Source organism: Eumetopias jubatus, unplaced genomic scaffold, assembly GCF_037043125.1.
Source record: "Eumetopias jubatus isolate StellerSeaLion01/CBP00866 unplaced genomic scaffold, mEumJub1_p1.0 scaffold_9, whole genome shotgun sequence".
NCBI classification, from domain to species: Eukaryota; Metazoa; Chordata; class Mammalia; order Carnivora; family Otariidae; genus Eumetopias; species Eumetopias jubatus.
The window spans coordinates 115501031-115519278 of NW_028274815.1; the positions used below are offsets into that span (position 1 = coordinate 115501031).

At 49.7% G+C, this 18248-nt stretch overlaps 1 protein-coding gene across 1 annotated transcript in view; it reads right to left on the minus strand.

The window, feature by feature from the left end:
* Positions 1–17632, minus strand: part of SNTA1 (syntrophin alpha 1) — a 28853-nt gene extending 11221 nt beyond the window's left edge. Inside the window, exons 1-2 of the mRNA XM_028118748.2 lie at positions 17199–17632; positions 13794–13979 (exon numbers count right to left, since the gene is read on the minus strand). Coding sequence (XP_027974549.2) covers positions 13794–13979; positions 17199–17508 — 496 coding nt within the window. The 5' untranslated portion in view covers positions 17509–17632. The remainder of the gene's footprint in view (positions 1–13793; positions 13980–17198) is intronic.
* Positions 17633–18248: the final 616 nt, after the last annotated feature.

Genomic DNA, 18248 nt, shown 5'->3' on the forward strand with positions numbered 1-18248 from the left:
ACAAAACCCAAAGCAGGGGGGTGATAGGCAGAAAAAGGGCTTTCTCCTCACAACTCCTTATCAGAGAAGTAAATATTCCCAGGAAGACTTATATCTCATTGGCCTGACTGGGCTCCATGCCCACTTCTAGCACAATTATTAGTAAAAGGGAACAGTTATGACTCAGACCCTATTTCCACCCAATAAAATCAGGATTCGGTTAGCAATGAAGAAGGGGAAATAGTTGGAAAGCAGGCAACCAACAGTGTCTGCCACATTTGCCCTGGCGTCCGGACTGTTCCCAATTCTGATGAGCAGCAGTCTCCTCATCCCTAAAATCAGATACTAGGAAGACAATGTGTATATCAAAGTGGTTAAAAGACTTGCCCAAGTACTGGTCTCTCTTCCCCTGGCTAGGTTGTCCCCTCTGCTGCTCTACTAAGGGGTGCCTATGCCTGCTAATCCTTGGGCAGCCTCCCATTCTCTCCCCTTAACTACCATGCCCTCATGGCCATCTGCCTTGCTAACCATCTGACTTCTGGGGTCAAAGCCTTGCCAGTATGCTCTGCCTATGAGCAGACCAGCCAGGAAGGGGTGAGGAAGCAGTTACTGGCCCAGCTCCCTGGAAAAGCCAGATAAGAAGCTATTTCTATCACAGGAGACTGTCTCTCAGGCTTAGACAGGATCCAAGGCAAACAGCAGTGAAAGCAAGAGGGAGTAATAAACCCTACTAGGGTTGGAAGAGCAATTAAGTTGAAAACAAGAGCAGGTTTTCTTAAAAGAATTAAGCCTAGGTCTGAAGTTTGGGAACTAGGACTAAAAATGACTCAATGACTCATCCTCATCATTACAGCAGTGACTTATCCCAGGACTGACTATTGGATTATGTCTCAAGGGGCAATGGAGGTGGGCCACATCACAGCCTAAATGATAGCCAAACCATTCCCCCCTTTTCTCTTTGCTAACAGAATCCTGAGCCCTACTGGCTGGGCTTCTTCCCAAACAAGGAAGAAAACCATGATTGGTCAAAGCTAATCCTGATCTTTCCATCCCTCTTGCTTGTGATTGGTTCAGAAAGGGGCAGATGATACAATTCTGGCCAATGAGAAGTGAGGGAAAGTACACTCCCTTCCCTTTCTCTCCTCTCTCTAAGCCTTTACAAGTTGCTGGGAGGGGAGTTGGTCCTAGAATAACGATAGTCACTTTTTGAGCACAAGGATTGGGGTCCACACATTGAGGATGTTGAAGCCTTAAACTAATCTACCCTGTAGCCATGCTGCTTTTAGGTATTCTGGGAAAAAACTCATTTCCTTCCATGTCTAAACCCCTTTAAACTGAGTTCCTATTACTTACAGACAAAAGCATCCTGATTAATACAGCCTCCCCACGCCCCACCCTGTATGGGGAGGGGGGATACAACTGATACATACCCCTACTGTCACTAGCCACACCCCTCCCCTGCACAAAGTTCTGCTCTGGCTCCCCTGCACCTTTCATCAAAATCCAAGGCTCTCCAGGACCTGAGCCCTGCCTACCTCTCTGGCTTCATCTCCTGCCACATCCCTAATCTCACCCTCTAGTCTGATCATCCTGGCCTCTTCAGAGCTCTCAGAAGCTGTATGAATTTCCAAACTTGTATACCTTTGAAAATGCAGTTCCCGCTGCACAGAATGCCCTTAGCACATAGCTTATTTTTTTTAACGATTTCTATTTATTTATTTGAGAGAGAGTGTGTGTGTGCTCGATAGCAGGGGGGGCTGAGGGAGAAAGAGAAAGAATCTCAAGCAGACTCTGTGCTGAGCATGGAGACTAACACAGGGCTCGATCTCACGACCCTGGGAGATCATGACCTGAGCTGAAATCAAGAGTCAGACGCCCAGTGGACTGAGCCACCCAGGGACCTCAGTACATAATTTAGAGACAGGCACTCTTGGATTTGCATTCCAGCTCCAGCACTATCTAGCTCTGTGACCACGGACAAGGAAATTCACCTGCCTGGGCCTCATTCTGCAAGTTGATTAAAAGAGGAAGAACAATGTCTACCTCAGAAAGATGTTAGAATTAAATAAGATGATACAAAACATGTGGCACAGGTAAGGGACTCAAGAAATATGACTTTCTTACCTATGAGCCACCCCTGCCCTTCTTAGAACTCTGCTGTGATTTCGTGTGTTGGGGCTCTCTCACCAAAATGGGAGCTCCTCTAGGACAGAAACTGGACTTGATTTGAACCCAGAGTCAGTGCTCTGTAAATGGAGAAACGAATGCAAGGGCAGGACGGGTTCATTCAGGAGGGAGAAGGTGCCACAGCCCAGCCCAGTTCCATCACCTCTCTAGGAAGCCTTCCCAGATGCCCACTCTGGATCCACTACATCCATCACTTCTGTGGTCCCCTAGACCCCACATCCCTATGTGTCTGTGTGGGAGTCTGTGTCCCCCACCAGGCTGGGAGCACTGTGAGGGCAGGGACCTCATCTGATTCATCTCTGTGTCCCCGGAATCCAGCAGGGATCTCCCATGCTACATGCTCAGCAAACGAACATTTGTCAACTTCGAAGCCAGAGAAACTACTTAGAGCCCCTGCTCACCCAGGCCGTCCCACAACTGGGTCCTCCTTCTCCTTTCCCACAGAAACATACTATAAATGGACAGCACACCAGCTGGTGCCCAAAACAGGGCTTGGGTTTCACGAACAAACTGGCTTGTCCCAGAGCGGGGGGTGGGGTTCAGGGGGCCCCAGAGTGTGGCCGTAAATAGCCCAGCTCTGAGGCCTCCTCCCTGCTCTGATTTCTGTCTGAGTCACCCGACCAGGCAGGGTGGGGCTATCCAAAGGCAGTGGCCTGAGAGCTGATGGCCCTGTGGTCAGCATTCTTGAGACTCCAAACATAAGCCTAGCTGGTATCCACACCCTCCCCAGCCAAACCCCGGCCCCAGGAGCCTGGTGAAGCAGTGACTTGTGGATCATTCCTCCTCAGGGAAGCTAAGACACACAAAGATAGGACACCCTGCCCCTTCCAGAGGCCCCCATTCCCCTACAGCTCTGCCAAGAAGAGACAGGACCCAGCCCTGGTGCCAAGGATCCAGGAAATAGATTCTACCAGAAACACAAGGAACTGAGACAGGGCAGGACCATTCACCTGGCCCAGTACAACTGGGAGGGAACATATGTGCTGCAGAGAGAAGAGGATACATCTGTTTTAGCTCAACACAGTATCCCCAGCACTTATCCCAGTGCTCAATAAATGCTTGTAACTGAATGTCCTGGCTTGGAGTCTTGACTGAAGCCTGTCCTCTAAGCGCAAGCTTTTCCTTGTCCGTTCAGGGGGTGGTCACTTACTTGCCCCTGCCCGAAATCACATGGTCTATCCAATTGTTACTAGGCTACAGCTTCTGTCCTCCAGCCAAAATGTCAGTTCCATGAGAGCAGGGACCTGTTTTCTTATTCACTAGGGTATCCCAGAACCTAGTATAGTACCTGACATATAGTACCAGGTAATCAATAAGTATGACATTTGTTCAGTGAATGAAGATAGACAGGCCTGGGGCTTCTCATCCTGGAGAGAAAACATTGAATGTGGGCTCTGGAGTGAGGCAGGTTTGGGTATAACTTCTTTGCTCTGTGACCTTGGACACAGTGATTTGATTTCTGTGACCCTCTTATTTCTTCCTCTTTAAAGATTTTTTATTTTATTTTATTTTATTTTATTTTATTTTATTTTATTTAGAGAGAATGAGAGAGAGAGATCACATGCAAAAGGGGAGGGGGGAAGGGGCAGAAGGGGAGAGGAGAGAGATAATCTCAAGCCGACTCCATGCTGAGCGCAGAGCCCAACACGGGGCTTGATCCCATGACCCTGAGATCATGACCTGAGCTGAAATCGAGAGTCAGTTGCTCAACCGACTGAGCCACCCAGGCGCCCCAACTTCTTCATCTTTATTATGGGAGTAATATATATTCATTTCTCAGGGTACTGACACTCAATACCTATAAAACACTTTGCCCTGCCCAGCACAGACTAAATCTTCAGTAAACTGCAGTATGGTTATTACTTCTGCTGCTGTTCTCAATATGACTGTTTAAGGGGAGAGGCACAGGAACCAGTGACGGGAAAAGATTTCAATCCAGGCCCTGTCACCTGCTATCTGGCTCTGGTGAGTCCCAAGGTCTCTCTGAGCCTCATTTCCCTTGCCTATAGGACGGGCACTGATGCACCGGCTCTCTGAGTAAGGTATTGTGAAGATTCAAGTCCAGGCTGCCCACCCGCCCACCAAGGATGGTATGGAGAGGACGCAGGATTCTAACAGGCTCTGGAAGCAGTGACCTTTTCTGCTGGTCTAGCAAGGCTGAGTTATAAATAGTTCCCAGCCCCTGGCAGGCCCTGCATCAGGCCTGACCAACAGAGCCTGCATTGCCACACTCTGGGGCGTAACAATCTCACCTTATCATACCCTTGTGCAGTATAGGGGACACCATCTCTCGAGCTCCTAAAGGCAAGTGAACCCTTTGACCTAACAACACCCTTTGCAGGAACCCCACTTCAAATAAATGCTCACAGGTACACAGAGGGCTCACAGCACCGTCTAGGGTGCAAAAGGCTAAGAAGCACTTGAATGTCCATGAGTAGGGGCTGCTAAATACAAGATATGAGCTCCCTGACTGGCAGACCACTCAGTCTTGTTCATGGCTATATTCATGGTGCCAACATCAAGTCCTGGCACAGAGCAGGGGCTCAGTAAATACTTGTTAAATGAATATATGAATCCCATAATGGGATACTATATAACCATTAAAAAGAATGAGACAGAGCTACATGTACTGAGTTGGAAATATGTCCTCAACTTGTGAAATGATAAAAACAAATATGAAAACTTTCTGAAAGTGTGAAAACATCAACTGTGGTTATCTCTACAAGAAGATAATTGCTTGGGGTGCCTGGGTAGCTCAGTTGATTGACGGACTGCCTGACTTCGACTCAGGTCATGATCTCGGGATCCTGGGATGAAGCCCCATATTGGGCTCCCTGCTTAGTGGGGAGCCTGCTTCTCCCTTTCCCTCTGCCCTTCCCCCCACCCCACTCGTGCACTCTCTCTCTCACTCAAATAAATAAATAATTTAAAAAAAAAAAAAGAAGAAGGTGGGGCATCAGGGTAGCTCAGTTGTTAGGCGTCTGCCTTCGGCTTGGGTCATGGTCCCAGGGTCCTGGGATCAAGCCCCACATCAGGCTCCCTGCTTGGCGGGAGGCCTGCTTCTCCCTCCCCCACTCCCCCTGCTTATGTTCCCTCTCTCGCTGTGTCTCTCCCTGTCAAATAAATAAATAAAATCTTTAAAAATGGGAGCCTGGGTGGCTCAGTTGGTTAAGCGACTGCCTTCGGCCCAGGTCATGATCCTGGAGTCCTGGGATCGAGTCCCGCATCGGGCTCCCTGCTCAGCAGGGAGTCTGCTTCTCCCTTTGACCCTCTTCCCTCTCGTGCTCTCTATCTCTCATTCTCTCTCTCTCAAATAAATAAATAAATAAAATCTTTAAAAAAAATAAAATATCTTTAAAAATAATAATAATAATAATTTTAAAAATAAAAAAAAAGATTGCTTTACATTCTCCTGGGGTTTTTTATAAGTGTATATTACTTTTTACATTATTTTTTAAAATCTACTTTACTTTTAAAAATATACCACCGCATGGGTGTTACATGCAACTGATGAATCACTAATTCTACCTCTGAAACTAATAATATACTATGTGTTAACTAAATTGAATTTAAATTAATATATATATATATATACCAGCGCATTCCAAACCATGTAAGACAGGATCCGGAGATGGAGCTCTTGTCACCTCAATAAGCAAAGGGCTCCAGGACCTTACTAGTGGGAGAAATTTGCACTTACTGAGAGCCTACCATAGACCAAGCACCAAGCTTGACTCTCACAAACACATCTTCACCTAATTGCAACAATTCAATGAGAAGGATCCTTCTGTAACAGTTGAATACATTGAATTAAACTGTCTCCCAGGGGTGACATGACTTGAAGTGCATCAGAAACATTTAAGAGTTTTTTCATCTGGCAGATCTGAGCTCAAATCCCATCTCTGCCACGGTGTGATCTTGGGAAAACAGCCTCACCTCTCTGAGTTTCAGTGTTCTCATCTGCACAATGGTACATCTAATTCATAGAGGCGGTTTTGAGGATTCAGTGAGAAAACATATGGAAAGCACCTAGCACAGTGCCTAGCACATTGTAGGTGCTCAATAAACAGCAGACACTACCATCATGATCATTATCTCATTATTTCCTCCACCACCATCAGCAGCCAGGCTCACACAGCGACCTGAGCCCAGAACCTGTCTCCAGAGCCCCCACAGGCATTTTAATCAAGATCCAGGGAACAGGCCAGGCCCAGATTAAGTCAAGTTTTAGCTACAGGCAGTCACGTGGCCTAAAGCCATGTGTGCATGTGTATGGAGTGGGTGTGTGTGTATGTGTGTGTGGCCAAATAAATGTTTCCCTGAGAACAATGATTAGAACAATAGGTCTTTGTGGTCATGGAGGACTGGATGGGGGCTCCATTCAGAGGCCCCTCAGGTACATCAGGGGCACAGCATCACTTGGCTAAGCCAAGCAGGGTGACTTTGTATTTGCTGCATCCATGACTTACATCCCTCTTTTGACTGTAGTGATACATTAAGCCAGATTTGGGGCAGGACACCTGGCAATGCCCATCTCCCAGGGGAGGAGCCTACAGGAGTCCCAAGGACTCACCATGGATACTCTCAGGGTTGAGCCTTGAGCCCCATCTTATTTTTTTTTTAAGATTTTATTTATTTATTTGAGAGAAAAAGAATGAGAGATAGAGAGCACAAGAGGGAAGAGGGTCAGAGGGAGAAGCCGACTCCCCGCCGAGCAGGGAGCCCGATGTGGGACTCGATCCTGGGACTCCAGGATCATGACCTGAGCCGAAGGCAGTCGCTTAACCAACTGAGCCACCCAGGCACCCTTGAGCCCCATCTTAAACAAGGAAAGTTAATCGCAATTGACAAGGTTCAGATAAAGTAGAAAGGGTCAGAGATGGACCCCAGGGACAAATCCCTACTGACCAAGAGCTAATGTGTGCTGCTGGGCTCAGTGCCAGGTGTAGGGCTCTGAGACAAACCGAACATGAGTCCTGCCCTGAAAGACCTTCGAGTTCACGGGAGGAAACAACAGGGAGGGCCTGCTGCTGACATAAAGATGAGAGAGGCTGACGTTCACTGAACGCTTCCAGGCAAAAAACATGGTGCTAGGCACTTCAAATGCACTGTCTCATCCTCAAAAAGAGGAAATAAACTAAATAATCGAGTACCTACTATGAGCACCAGTCTTGGCGCGTTTTAGGCTTTTGTTTTTTAAAGATTTTATTTATTTATTTGAGAGAGAGAGAGAGAGAGAAAGAGAGAGCACTAGAGTGGGGTGGGGGGAGGGGCAGAGGGAGAAGGAGACTCCCCACTGAGCAGGGAACCAGACATGGGACTCGATCCCGGGACTCCAGGATCATGACCTGAGCCGAAGGCAGTCGCTTAACCGACTGAGCCACCCAGGCGCCCCCATGTTTTAGTTTTGTTTTTGTTTTTTGTTTTTTTTAAAGATTTTTTATCTATTTATTTGACAGAGACACAGCGAGAGAGGGAACACAAGCAGGGGAGTGGGAGAGGGAGAAGCAGGCTTCCCGCGGAGCAGGATGCCCGATGTGGGGCTCGATACCAGGACCCTGGGATCACGACCGGAGCCGAAGGCAGACGCTTAACGACTGAGCCACCCAGGCGCCCCCCCCCCCCCGTGTTTTAGATTTTAATCTTGCAGATAACCATGCAAGGTAGGTATTACCCACAGCTGAAGCAATAGAGGCCCAGGCAACCAGACAGACCTCAGTTTGAATTCTGTCAATTTATTAGTCATATGACCTGAGGACTTATTTATTCTCAACAAACCTTGGTAACCTTGTCTGTAAAATGGGGATTACGGCAACTGCTATCACTTTACGCCGCCTTTTTTTTTTTTTAAGATTTATTTATTTATTTTAGAGATAGAGGGAGAGACAAAGAGGGAGAGAGAGCAAGGGGAGGGGCAGAGGGAGAGGAAAAGAGAGAATCCACAAGCCGACTGAGCTCAGTGCAGTGCCTGACGCAGGGCTCGATCCCAGGACCCAGAGATCATGACCTGAGCCAAAACCAAGAGTCGGTCATTCAACCGACTAAGCCACCCAGGCACCCCACACTATACTGCCTTTTATCATGAATATTTGTGCACATGCTACTCTATGCCGGTTATCTTTTTAAAAGTTTGATCTTATGTGGGATATACCTTCCCTATTTTGTACAAAGTATTGAAACTGACTTTAATTTTTACTATCCTTTAATATTATTATTTTTTAAAGATTTTATTTTTAAGTAATTTCTACACCCAACGTGGGGCTCAAATTCACAACCCCAAGATCAAGAGTCACATGCATGGGGCTCCTGGTGGCTCAGTCAGTTAAGCATCAGACTCTTGGTTTGGGCTCAGGTCATGATCTCAGAGTTGTGTGAGATTGAGCCCCACCTCAGGCTCCGCACTCAGCGTGGAGCCTGCTTAAGACTCTCTCTCCCTGGGGTGCCTGGGTGGCTCAGTTGTTAAGCATCTGCCTTCGGCTCAGGTCATGATCCAAGGGTCCTGGGATCAAGCCCCGCGTCAGGCTCCCTGCTCAGCAGGAAGGCTGCTTCTCCCTCTCCCATTCCCCGCTGCTCGTGTGTCCTCTCTCGCTGTTGTCTCTGTCAAATAAATAAAATCTTAAAAAAAAAAAAAACTCTCTCTCCCTCTCCTTCTGCCCCTCCCCCGCTCACACCCCTCCCCTTTCTCTCTCTCTCTCAAATAAATAAATAAATCTTTTTTTTTTTTTAAAGAGTGATGGGGCGCCTGGGGGGCTCAGTCAGTGACGTGTCTGCCTTCGGCTCAGGTCATGATCCCAAGGTCCTGGGATAGAGCCTGCATCGGGTTCTCTGCTTAGTGGGGAGCCTGCCTCTCCCTCTCCCTCCGCCTCTCTCCCGGGCTTGTACTCACTCGCATTCTCTCTCTCTCTAATAAATAAAATCTTAAAAAAAAAAAAAAAAAAAGAGGGGCATGCTCTACCAACTGCGCCAGCCAGGTGCCCCTGTCCCTTTAGTATTATTTTTTAATGCATCACAGGCTCTCTGTTGTCCCTGTCTCGCCAGCCACAATGGGAGTGGAGGGGGTTGAGGGGGTGGATAGCATTTGGCCATCTCGTCTCTCCCTTTTCCCACAGGCCCGGTCTCCCAGGGCCCCGGTTAGCCCTGGCTCCAGGTCTGTGCACACAATGGGCCTCTCTAAGCAGCAGACAGAGGCGTGTTGGCTGCCAGCTTGGGCCCAGACTCTGATCAAAACACATCCCTGTGGCTGAGAACAAGCTGAAAACATTTGTGCAAACCCCTGACCTAGGAGAAGAAAGGGCCTAGAAGGCAGGCTGGGGTTACCGAGGCCCAGCTGAACCCCTGACTTAGGCCAGGGAAGTAGGGCTGGCACCCAGAGTTAGCTAGTAACATCTGTCCTTCTAGGATGCTCTCAGGGGACTCTGTACCCACTGAGCCCCAGGCCTCAGGAAAGATGCCCAGCTACCCTGCCAGGTTCACATCCAAAGGACAGGCCATCTTTCCATGGCCCCTTGGAGGTGGCCTCAGGAGTGGAATGGGGGTCGGGAAGTTTTGAACAATGTGGCTAGTAATGGGCTCCAAGGTGGAACCTAGGCCCAGAGAGGGTCTCCGGAGCCCTGAGTCCAGACTGGTGAGGCTGCCAGACCCTTACCTTCTCCACAAGCTCTCCCATATCTCAAGGACCAACCACATCCCAGCATCCTAGCTCCCTCAAATCCTCCAGGCTTCTCAGGTCACTTCTGCAATTCAAAGACTCTTGACCCCAATGCCTGCCCCCCGCCCCCCGCCCCTTTGCTGCCTTGGGTGGAATTATCCTTTCACAAGCCTGCTGGGCTAGGAGAGCAGCTCAGAAGAGACTTCAATTAAGAAAATGCTGGAAAAAAACTAACAAGAAGGCCACAACCTCCAGACTCTTCCTCCTATCCAAGCCTGCTTAGGTCAAACCACCACCATCTCCTTCCTATTCATGGTCCCAGCTTCCTCGCTGCCATTCTGCATCTATTTCTGCCTCTCTCCAAACCAGGCTGATGCTGCTAAAACCCAGATGTGCCCATGTGCTGCTCCTGCTGAACCCTCTTTAATGGCTCTCTGTTTCCCTCCAGAGGAAGTCCAAATGCCTTTAGCCTGGCATTCAAGGCCCTGAAGGCTCTCAGTTGGGACAGCCTCCTCTTTCTCCACTCCCTCACACCCTCGGCTCAGACAAAGCTAATTAGTCCCCAGGCAGTTCTCCAGCTAAGTCAAGTCATTTCACCCCCCTTGAGGTCCTGCTCACACAGCTCTCCAGACTGGAATGCCCTTCCCCCACCCCATACCCACATCTGCTTATTGTTCATAAAGTGCCAGCACCCCCACCTCCAGGAAGTCTTTCCTGACTATACAGAGAGATGTAACCACCGCCTCCTCTGATCCCTGGGCAGACCCCATCTCAGCACCTACGACATTCGTAATCTGGTAGTTTTGCTCAGCTGTCCCCCACTAGACTGAGATTCCCCTCAAAACCACTGAGTAGAGCAGTATAAAGGGAGGAAGAAAAAGAAAGCAGAGAGCACTCTCGTCCAAAAGGGAGGATAACATGGGAAGATTATAAACAACCTTATGCCAATAAATCTGACAACTTAGATGAAATGGACAAATTCTTTAAAAGACATAAACCAGGGCACCTGGGTGGCTCAGTTGGTTAAGCGACTGCCTTCGGCTCAGGTCATGATCCTGGAGTCCCGGGATCGGGTCCCACATCGGGCTCCCTGCTCAGCGGGGAGTCTGCTTCTCCCTCTGACCCTCTTCCGTCTCGTGCTCTCTCTCTCTCATTCTCTCTCTCTCAAATAAATAAATAAAATCTTAAAAAAAATAAAAATAAAAAAATAAAAGACATAAACCAGCAAAGTTCATTCAAGAAAAAATAAATCATCAAAACCACCCTATTGAGAACACTAGAACTGCAGGTAAAAACCTTTCTATAAAAATGGCTTCCTTGGAGAATGCTACCAAACATTTCAGGAGGAAATAATACCAATTCTAAATAAATGTGATGGGAGGGGCGCCTGGGTGGCTCAGTTGGTTAAGCAACTGCCTTCAGCTCAGGTCATGATCCTGGAGTCCCGGGATCGGGTCCCACATCGGGCTTCCTGCTCAGCGGGGAGTCTGCTTCTCCCTCTGACCCTCTTCTCTCTCGTGCTTTCTATCTCTCATTCTCTCTCTCTCTCAAATAAATAAATAAAATCTTTTTTAAAAAAATAAATAAATAAATGTGATGGGAGGAGGGTAGTTACTAAGGTTTGTTGAGTGCCTACAATATGCCACATCCTATTTTGGGCAAGAGACAGGCCAGGTTCCAGCCAGAGACCTGGGGCAAGGTTTGCCAAGGAAAGATCTTACCCTGGGAAAAGTCTCAGAAAATGTAACACCTAGAGACCCTCAATCCTGGAACAATACATATGTTACTTCTCTTTCCTACTGTATCCATGATAGACGTTGCTAATCACTTCCAGCTCCTTTCTGCTGAGCCAGGACAAGACTTCCCAATCCTTCCAAATATGAGCCTCCCGGTAGCCACCCTTTCTGCTGAGCCCAGACAAGACTTCCCCATCCTTCCAAATACGAGCCTCCCAGTAGCCACCAGGGAAGATGACACTCAAAATGAAAGCTATTGTCATCTCTGTTCTAGTCTAATCCCAACCGATAGGGACACTGAGGGCCAGAGAAGGCAAGGGTCTTACCCAAGGCCAGAGATTCATCACAGAGCAGACAGATTTTAGAAACAGATTTTTAAACAGTTTGTATGAACGAGACAGTGTTTATGTTTTGTCCCCTCCACCAGATGTGGAGCTCCTTCAGGAGAGGGCCTGGGCCTGATTTAGCTTCTGACCCAATGCTCTGCACACCAGGTACATAGTAGGTGTCTATAAATGCTTCTTGGCTTAGTAAGGAAGGAATAGAGTACCAGAATGATACAGAAGGCTTGAGTATTAGCTCCTGAAGCCAAGAGATGCCTTAAGCTTCCAACACTCAAAGAGGCTATCTTCTCAGAATGACCAATGCTGAGAATCCAGACAGACATTCTCAACCTAAATATGAGAGGGTGAGGAGGACCTCAGTGTGGATTAGAAATGTGTCTACAGTAGAAATCTCACCACCTCCAGATTAAACTTTCAAACAGCAGAAACTAAAAGATCTTCTCAAGTCAACCACAACATGACATTTTGATGAGTTTCAACTGCATTACTGGCTATAATATCAAAGTAATGAGGCATAGGGTAGGGAGAGTCCCTTATATCTGTATCATTCATGAGCGATCTTGTTATTTAACTTTGCTGTTAAAATATGACTGTTACACTTAAGCTTCAAGGACCAATACCACAGAGTTGATTTTTTTAAAAGTATATATTTTTTAAAAAATGCACCAGTGGTACTTAAATACATACACCGAAAATGTAAAAATAAAACAAAACTGAGAGAGAACCAAGGTCAGGGCCACAAGCATGCCAAAGATCACCCAGAGCCTGTTTGTTTCTGCGGCCTCTTGGAGACCTTTTTGGGGGAATAAAGGCAATCTATCAGGATCCAGGCCTGGGGCTCAGCTCAGCAGCTTTGCTAGCCATGGCATTCTCCATCAGCCCCCGCCATCTCCCTGTGCCTGTTCTGGGCCAAGAGCCAAACACACATTCCTCAGGCCCCCACAGCTTCCGGAATTGAGGGGAGTTTGAAGAAAGGGCTGAGCAAAGCAGAAGCCTCCTGAGAGAGATGGCAAAAGGCAGATATGGGACAGCCACAGCAAGCAGCTTATAGCAACCGATGGGGAAACCAAGGCCCAGAGAAGACAAAGGTCTCATCTAAGACCACACAATGCCAGGATAGTGGAGGGGAACCACCAAGGTCCCCCTCCAAAATTCCTCTCTGATCCTTGCTGGAAGGATCTGATGTTCTGCAACATAAAGGCCAAGTCTTCTCCCCAAGGAGGATGGGTCTTAGGGTTTCAGGGTCTCTGGAGCTGGGAGCTCTCCAGTTTCCTCAAGAGAGAATATTAGCTGCCCCTTCCCCAGTCCCTCGCTACCCCTCTCTTTCCCTGATTCACTCACTGGGTGGCAGATCCTGCCATGTACCTTTTGTCCTGATCACACAACCCAGCAAGACAAAGTGACATCCCTGTTTTGTTTTGTTTTTTGAAGATTTTATTTATTTTTTTGACAGAGAGAGACACAGCGAGAAAGGGAACACAAGCAGGGGGAGTGGGAGAGGGAGAAGCAGGCTTCCCGCCGAGCAGAGAGTCCGATGTGGGGCTCGATCCCAGGACACTGGGATCATGACCTGAGCCGAAGGCAGACGCTTAACGACTGAGCCACCCAGGCGCCCCAACATCCCTGTTTTACAGATGAGGAAACTAAAGCTCAGGGAAATGAAATGACTTGTCCAAGTCTACAGAGCTCATGAATGGGAGAGAGGAAATGGAAACTAGGTCTGTCTGGCTCTGCACTGGCTCTCCCACCACCACCCCATACTATGTCAAGGCAGGTCCCCACATTCTGTTTCTGTTTTCAACCCTGCCCACCTCCCAACCCCCACTGCTGGGCTGGGGCCACTTGAGGCCTGGGGGAAGCAGGAAAGAATTGAACACCCTTGGGGTCCCCAGTGCTTACCCTCCAGCACCACCTCTTTGCCTGTCTTCTTCAGGACCTGCACCGCCTCATCATGGGTAGCAGAGGAGAGGTCCTCCCCATTCACAGACAAGATGGCATCCCCCACGAAGAGGGCCTCGGTCTGGTCAGCTGCCAGGCCCTTGAAGATCTTGGAAATGAGAATAGGCATCTTGTTCTCCCGGCCCCCTGCACAGGCACAGAAAGAGGAAGAAACTGAGGCAGACTCTCCAATGCTTGAGAGTTGCATGAAGGCAAAATTATTTCTTTCTTTTTTTTTTAAAGATTTTATTTATTTATTTGAGAGAGAATGAGAGAGAGAGAGAGAGCATGAGAGGGAAGAGGGTCAGAGGGAGAAGCAGACTCCCTGCCAAGCAGGGAGCCCGATGCGGGACTCCAGGATCATGACCTGAGCCGAAGGCAGTCGCTTAACCAACTGAGCCACCCAGGCTCCCCAGGCAAAATTGTTTCTGAAGGCCTATCTCAGTGCTCAGCCCAGTGCCAGCAAAGCGGGGATGAGAGAGTAAAGAGGATCTCAGAAATGAGTCTTAGAAGTCCGCAGCACTAATAAATCATGTTCTAAATTCATAAAGGAGTTTGGTCACTGGATCCTTGGCTAAATGCTTTGGGTGTTTGCCCATGTTTGAGTAACTTACAAGTGCTCCAATAGCTTTTTCTTAAATATTTTGTATTTTAAGGAAATTTCCCACAATGGGGGAACCCACTGATATCCCTTAATCTGGAATAAAGATAGAGGTCAGTTTTTGCTATGGTTCCCCCAAGGATCTCTTCAGCAATTGGAGAGTTTTACAATCTGGGACCCAGCTGAAAACCAAGGCCTTAAAGTCTGGATTTCAAAGGCCTATCCAAATTAAATCTCTGATACCAAAAAAAAGCTAATACATCTTACTGAATCGCTTTATTGCTAAGCTCTTGAATATCCTTTTAAAATATGAAATAGTCATTCATAGTTCACATTAGTTTCACATACCAACTGCCAAGCACCGAGCTAAATGCTTTCAATGTTGTCTCACTGCATCTTCACAACATCCCAATCACACATGCATGCTCAGTTTCCTCTCAGGAAAAATGAAGTGCGGAGAGAAGCCCCTGGCCCAAGGTCATCCAGCAGTATCTGAACCTAGGTCTCCTGGCTCCAGAACCAACACTTTTAACCCTATAGTTGACTGTAAGTCAGGCCCTCAGATATCACATTACCAGTCTATCCCAGAATACTGAAGATGAGTAACTAGTGGCCCATAAAGAGGTCATTATTTCAAGGTCACACAACAAATTGGTGGCAAAGGTCAGACTGCAACGCCTCTCCTGGCCCCCACACAGGCCCAACAGTTTGCTCACTGCACTGCACAGGATTTGAAGCCTAGAAAGGAATGGGTTTCTTTTTTTTTTTTTTTTTTTAAGATTTTACTTATTTATTTGACAGAGCAAGAGAGGGAGAGACAGAGAGTACAAGCAGGGGGAGGGGCAGAGGGAGAAGGAGAAGCAGGCTCCCCTCTGAACAGGGAGCCCGATGGGACCCTGAGATCATGACCTGAGCCGAAGGCAGATGCTTAACCCACTGAGCCACCCAGGTGCCCCAAGGAATAGGTTTCTATTTATATCTGCTCTCCTCCACCAGAAACTTAGGACTTCAGTTCAGTTTGAAGCTATTATCATTCCAGGCTGCCTCAGGCTGGGCTGGACCCTCAGAGGGAGGTCACCATGGCAACAAGAGCCCAGGCTCTATCCATGAAGAACTGAATGGAGCTGGTCCTTCCCCTGACCCCTCCTAAAAGTACCTTCACTCCCAACTCTAAGTATGAAGCTAAGGAGTAACTTTATGTGACCTTGAAAATTCCGAGCTCCTCTCCAAGTCTCAGCTTGTCCATCTGTAAAATGGAACTCTATATTAACTCTAAGTTCCTTTCTGCTTTAACACATTGAGTGTACAGTTTCTGGATTGATCTGTTGCCCTTTCCCATTCTGGAGTTTAGGAGCAAGACTGGTGTCCACTCTCTGTCTTGCCCATTTTTCCTTTTTAGATTCCTTTGGTCGGCTGCCTGGGAATGTGCCCTTCCTTGGGGAAGAACCAAATCCCCTGGGCACTCTCTTAAGGCCTGATAATTGAGGTTCAAATCCCAGCACTGTCCTTTACTGTCTGAGCCTGGGAAAATTGTTTTACTTTTCTGAGTCTCAGTTTCCCCACCTGCAAAATGGAGATTGTGCTCCCCACTTTTTACCACTTGTTGCCTGGATGAAATGCATCATAAGCCTAGAGTACCGGGCACAGCATTCAAGCACACAGTGGTAGCTGAGTCACCACCATCCCCACGCTCTCCCCCAGGCCAAAGGGCCTGGAGACACCAATGAATAGACCCAGCACCAGGCACCTACTGTGTGCTTGCAGGGTGAGTACTTCAGAGTCCTGTTCTCACAGAAACGTTACCACTCTCTCATTAGCCTCATTATATAGTGAGGAAACTGAAGTTCAGAGACGGGAAGTGACTTGTCTAAGTTCACACAAACCCAGGACTCAAACACAATCTGGCTGCATCCTAAAGAAAGCTCTCAGTAGGGGCGCCTGGGTGGCTCAGTTGGTTAAGCGACTGCCTTCGGCTCAGGTCATGATCCTGGAGTCCCGGGATCGAGTCCCACATCGGGCTCCCTGCTCAGCAGGGAGTCTGCTTCTCCCTCTGACCCTCTTCCCTCTTGTGCTCTCTGTCTCTCATTCTCTCCCTCTCAAATAAATAAATAAAATCTTTAAAAAAAAAAAAAAAGAAAGCTCTCAGTAATTGGAGAATTTCTCAGAGAGGAGTACCAGCTCTATGTCCACTCCTCTCAATTCTGCCTACGGTGATGATGGCCAGATGAGGAAACTCAAGCCCAGGACTCTCCGTCTAGGCACACAGGGTCCTGGGTCCTCAGATCTCTAGGTTCTTCCTGGACCCCTGTCTGTGAGCCCAGCTTGTGCCTCTACCCAAGTCTCCAAACCTGTACTCCCAACTCCAGGCCTTACCCCTCCCCTCCACCTTGGTTGTGTCTCAGGGACTTCCCTCCTCCTGGCTTCCCAGACCTCAGTCCCCTTTCTCCACCCTTTGCTCTCCTAAAGCCCCCCTTGTCCTTGATGTCCATGCAACGCCGACATCTCTATGCCACCACACAGAACTCCCCACCCACCTGTCCTTGGTGAGCCCCAACCCGCTCCACCTGTGCCTTCGGACTGAGGCCTCCGACTCCCGAAACCCCTCCGACCTTGGTGCTCCCGGTGTCCTCGTTCCCTCTACCCCCTCAGACACCCTCCTTGCCCCCAGACAGAAGTCTTCCAACTCCACGTCCTCCGTAGGCTGCCAGCCTCCGCGACCCCTGCGCCCTCGGCGGCCCCATAGACACCGCGCCCCCCGTGCCCACCTTTGATGCTGATGCCCAGCCCGCCGGCGTCGGCCTTGCGCACCGTCACGCGGCGCCGCTGGAGCAGCAGAGCCTCGGGCAGCTGCGGGGGCGCCGCGCCAGGCTCGGCGGCGCCGTTGAGCTGCGCGGGCTCCGGCTCCCGCGGGGCTCCGGGCTCCGGGCCGAGCTCGCCGTCGGCGGGGCTCACGGTCAGAGCGTCCTCCGCCAGACTGAGCAGCACCCGCTGCCACCGCTCGCCGCCAGCCCCCGAGCCAGCCCCGGCGCGCAGTTCCAGCAGCCCGGTGCGCGGGGAGCGCCTGCCTGACGCCATCTTCGCCTCCGAGCCCCCGGGCCGCCGCGCTCGCCCTGCCCCGCAGTGCCGGGCCCGCTCCGACCGAGCGCCCAGGGCAGAGGGCAGCGGGGGCCCGACTGGGCCAGCGGCTCGCTACCCTACCCCCGGCCTCTGGGGGGTTGGGAGGGGTGGAGCCTCGGGGCGGGGCTGTCCAGGAGGTGTGGCTACGGCGAGGGGCGGGGCCGCAGGCAAACAGGTTAGGACGCGGCGGCGCCCAGGTCCTGAAGGATGCAGTGCGGAACTACTTGGGGGTTGCGGGCGTAGCGGGTAGTGGGTAGGAGGTAGTGGTCAAGAGTAAGGAGAGAAGCGGGTAAGTGCGGGGCTGGGCGGGGCCATAAGGGGGCCGGGCTTCGTATCGAGAGCAGGATCCTGCGGCAGAGACTCTGAGCTCCCCAAGGCCGTCGAGGGCCGGGACCGTATCTCACGGGGGTAGGAGCCCAAGAGAAAGAGATGGATGGAACCATGGATCCTGGTGCGAGGCTTTGGGCGTCGGGGTAGAGCTATGTATGGCGGAGAGCTGCTCTCCAGAGACAGGACTTGTGTAGACACCGAGCCCCCAGGGACTTCCGCAGTCGGGGTTTGGAAGGAGCTGGTTTTACGATGTGGGGCCGGGCCTTAGGTCTGGGGGCGTGGCTTCTAAGGCTGACAGGTCCCGCCCACCGGGAATGAGCACGTTGCTGTCTGTTTAGGGCTTGGGGAGGGGATGGACACGGTCCCCA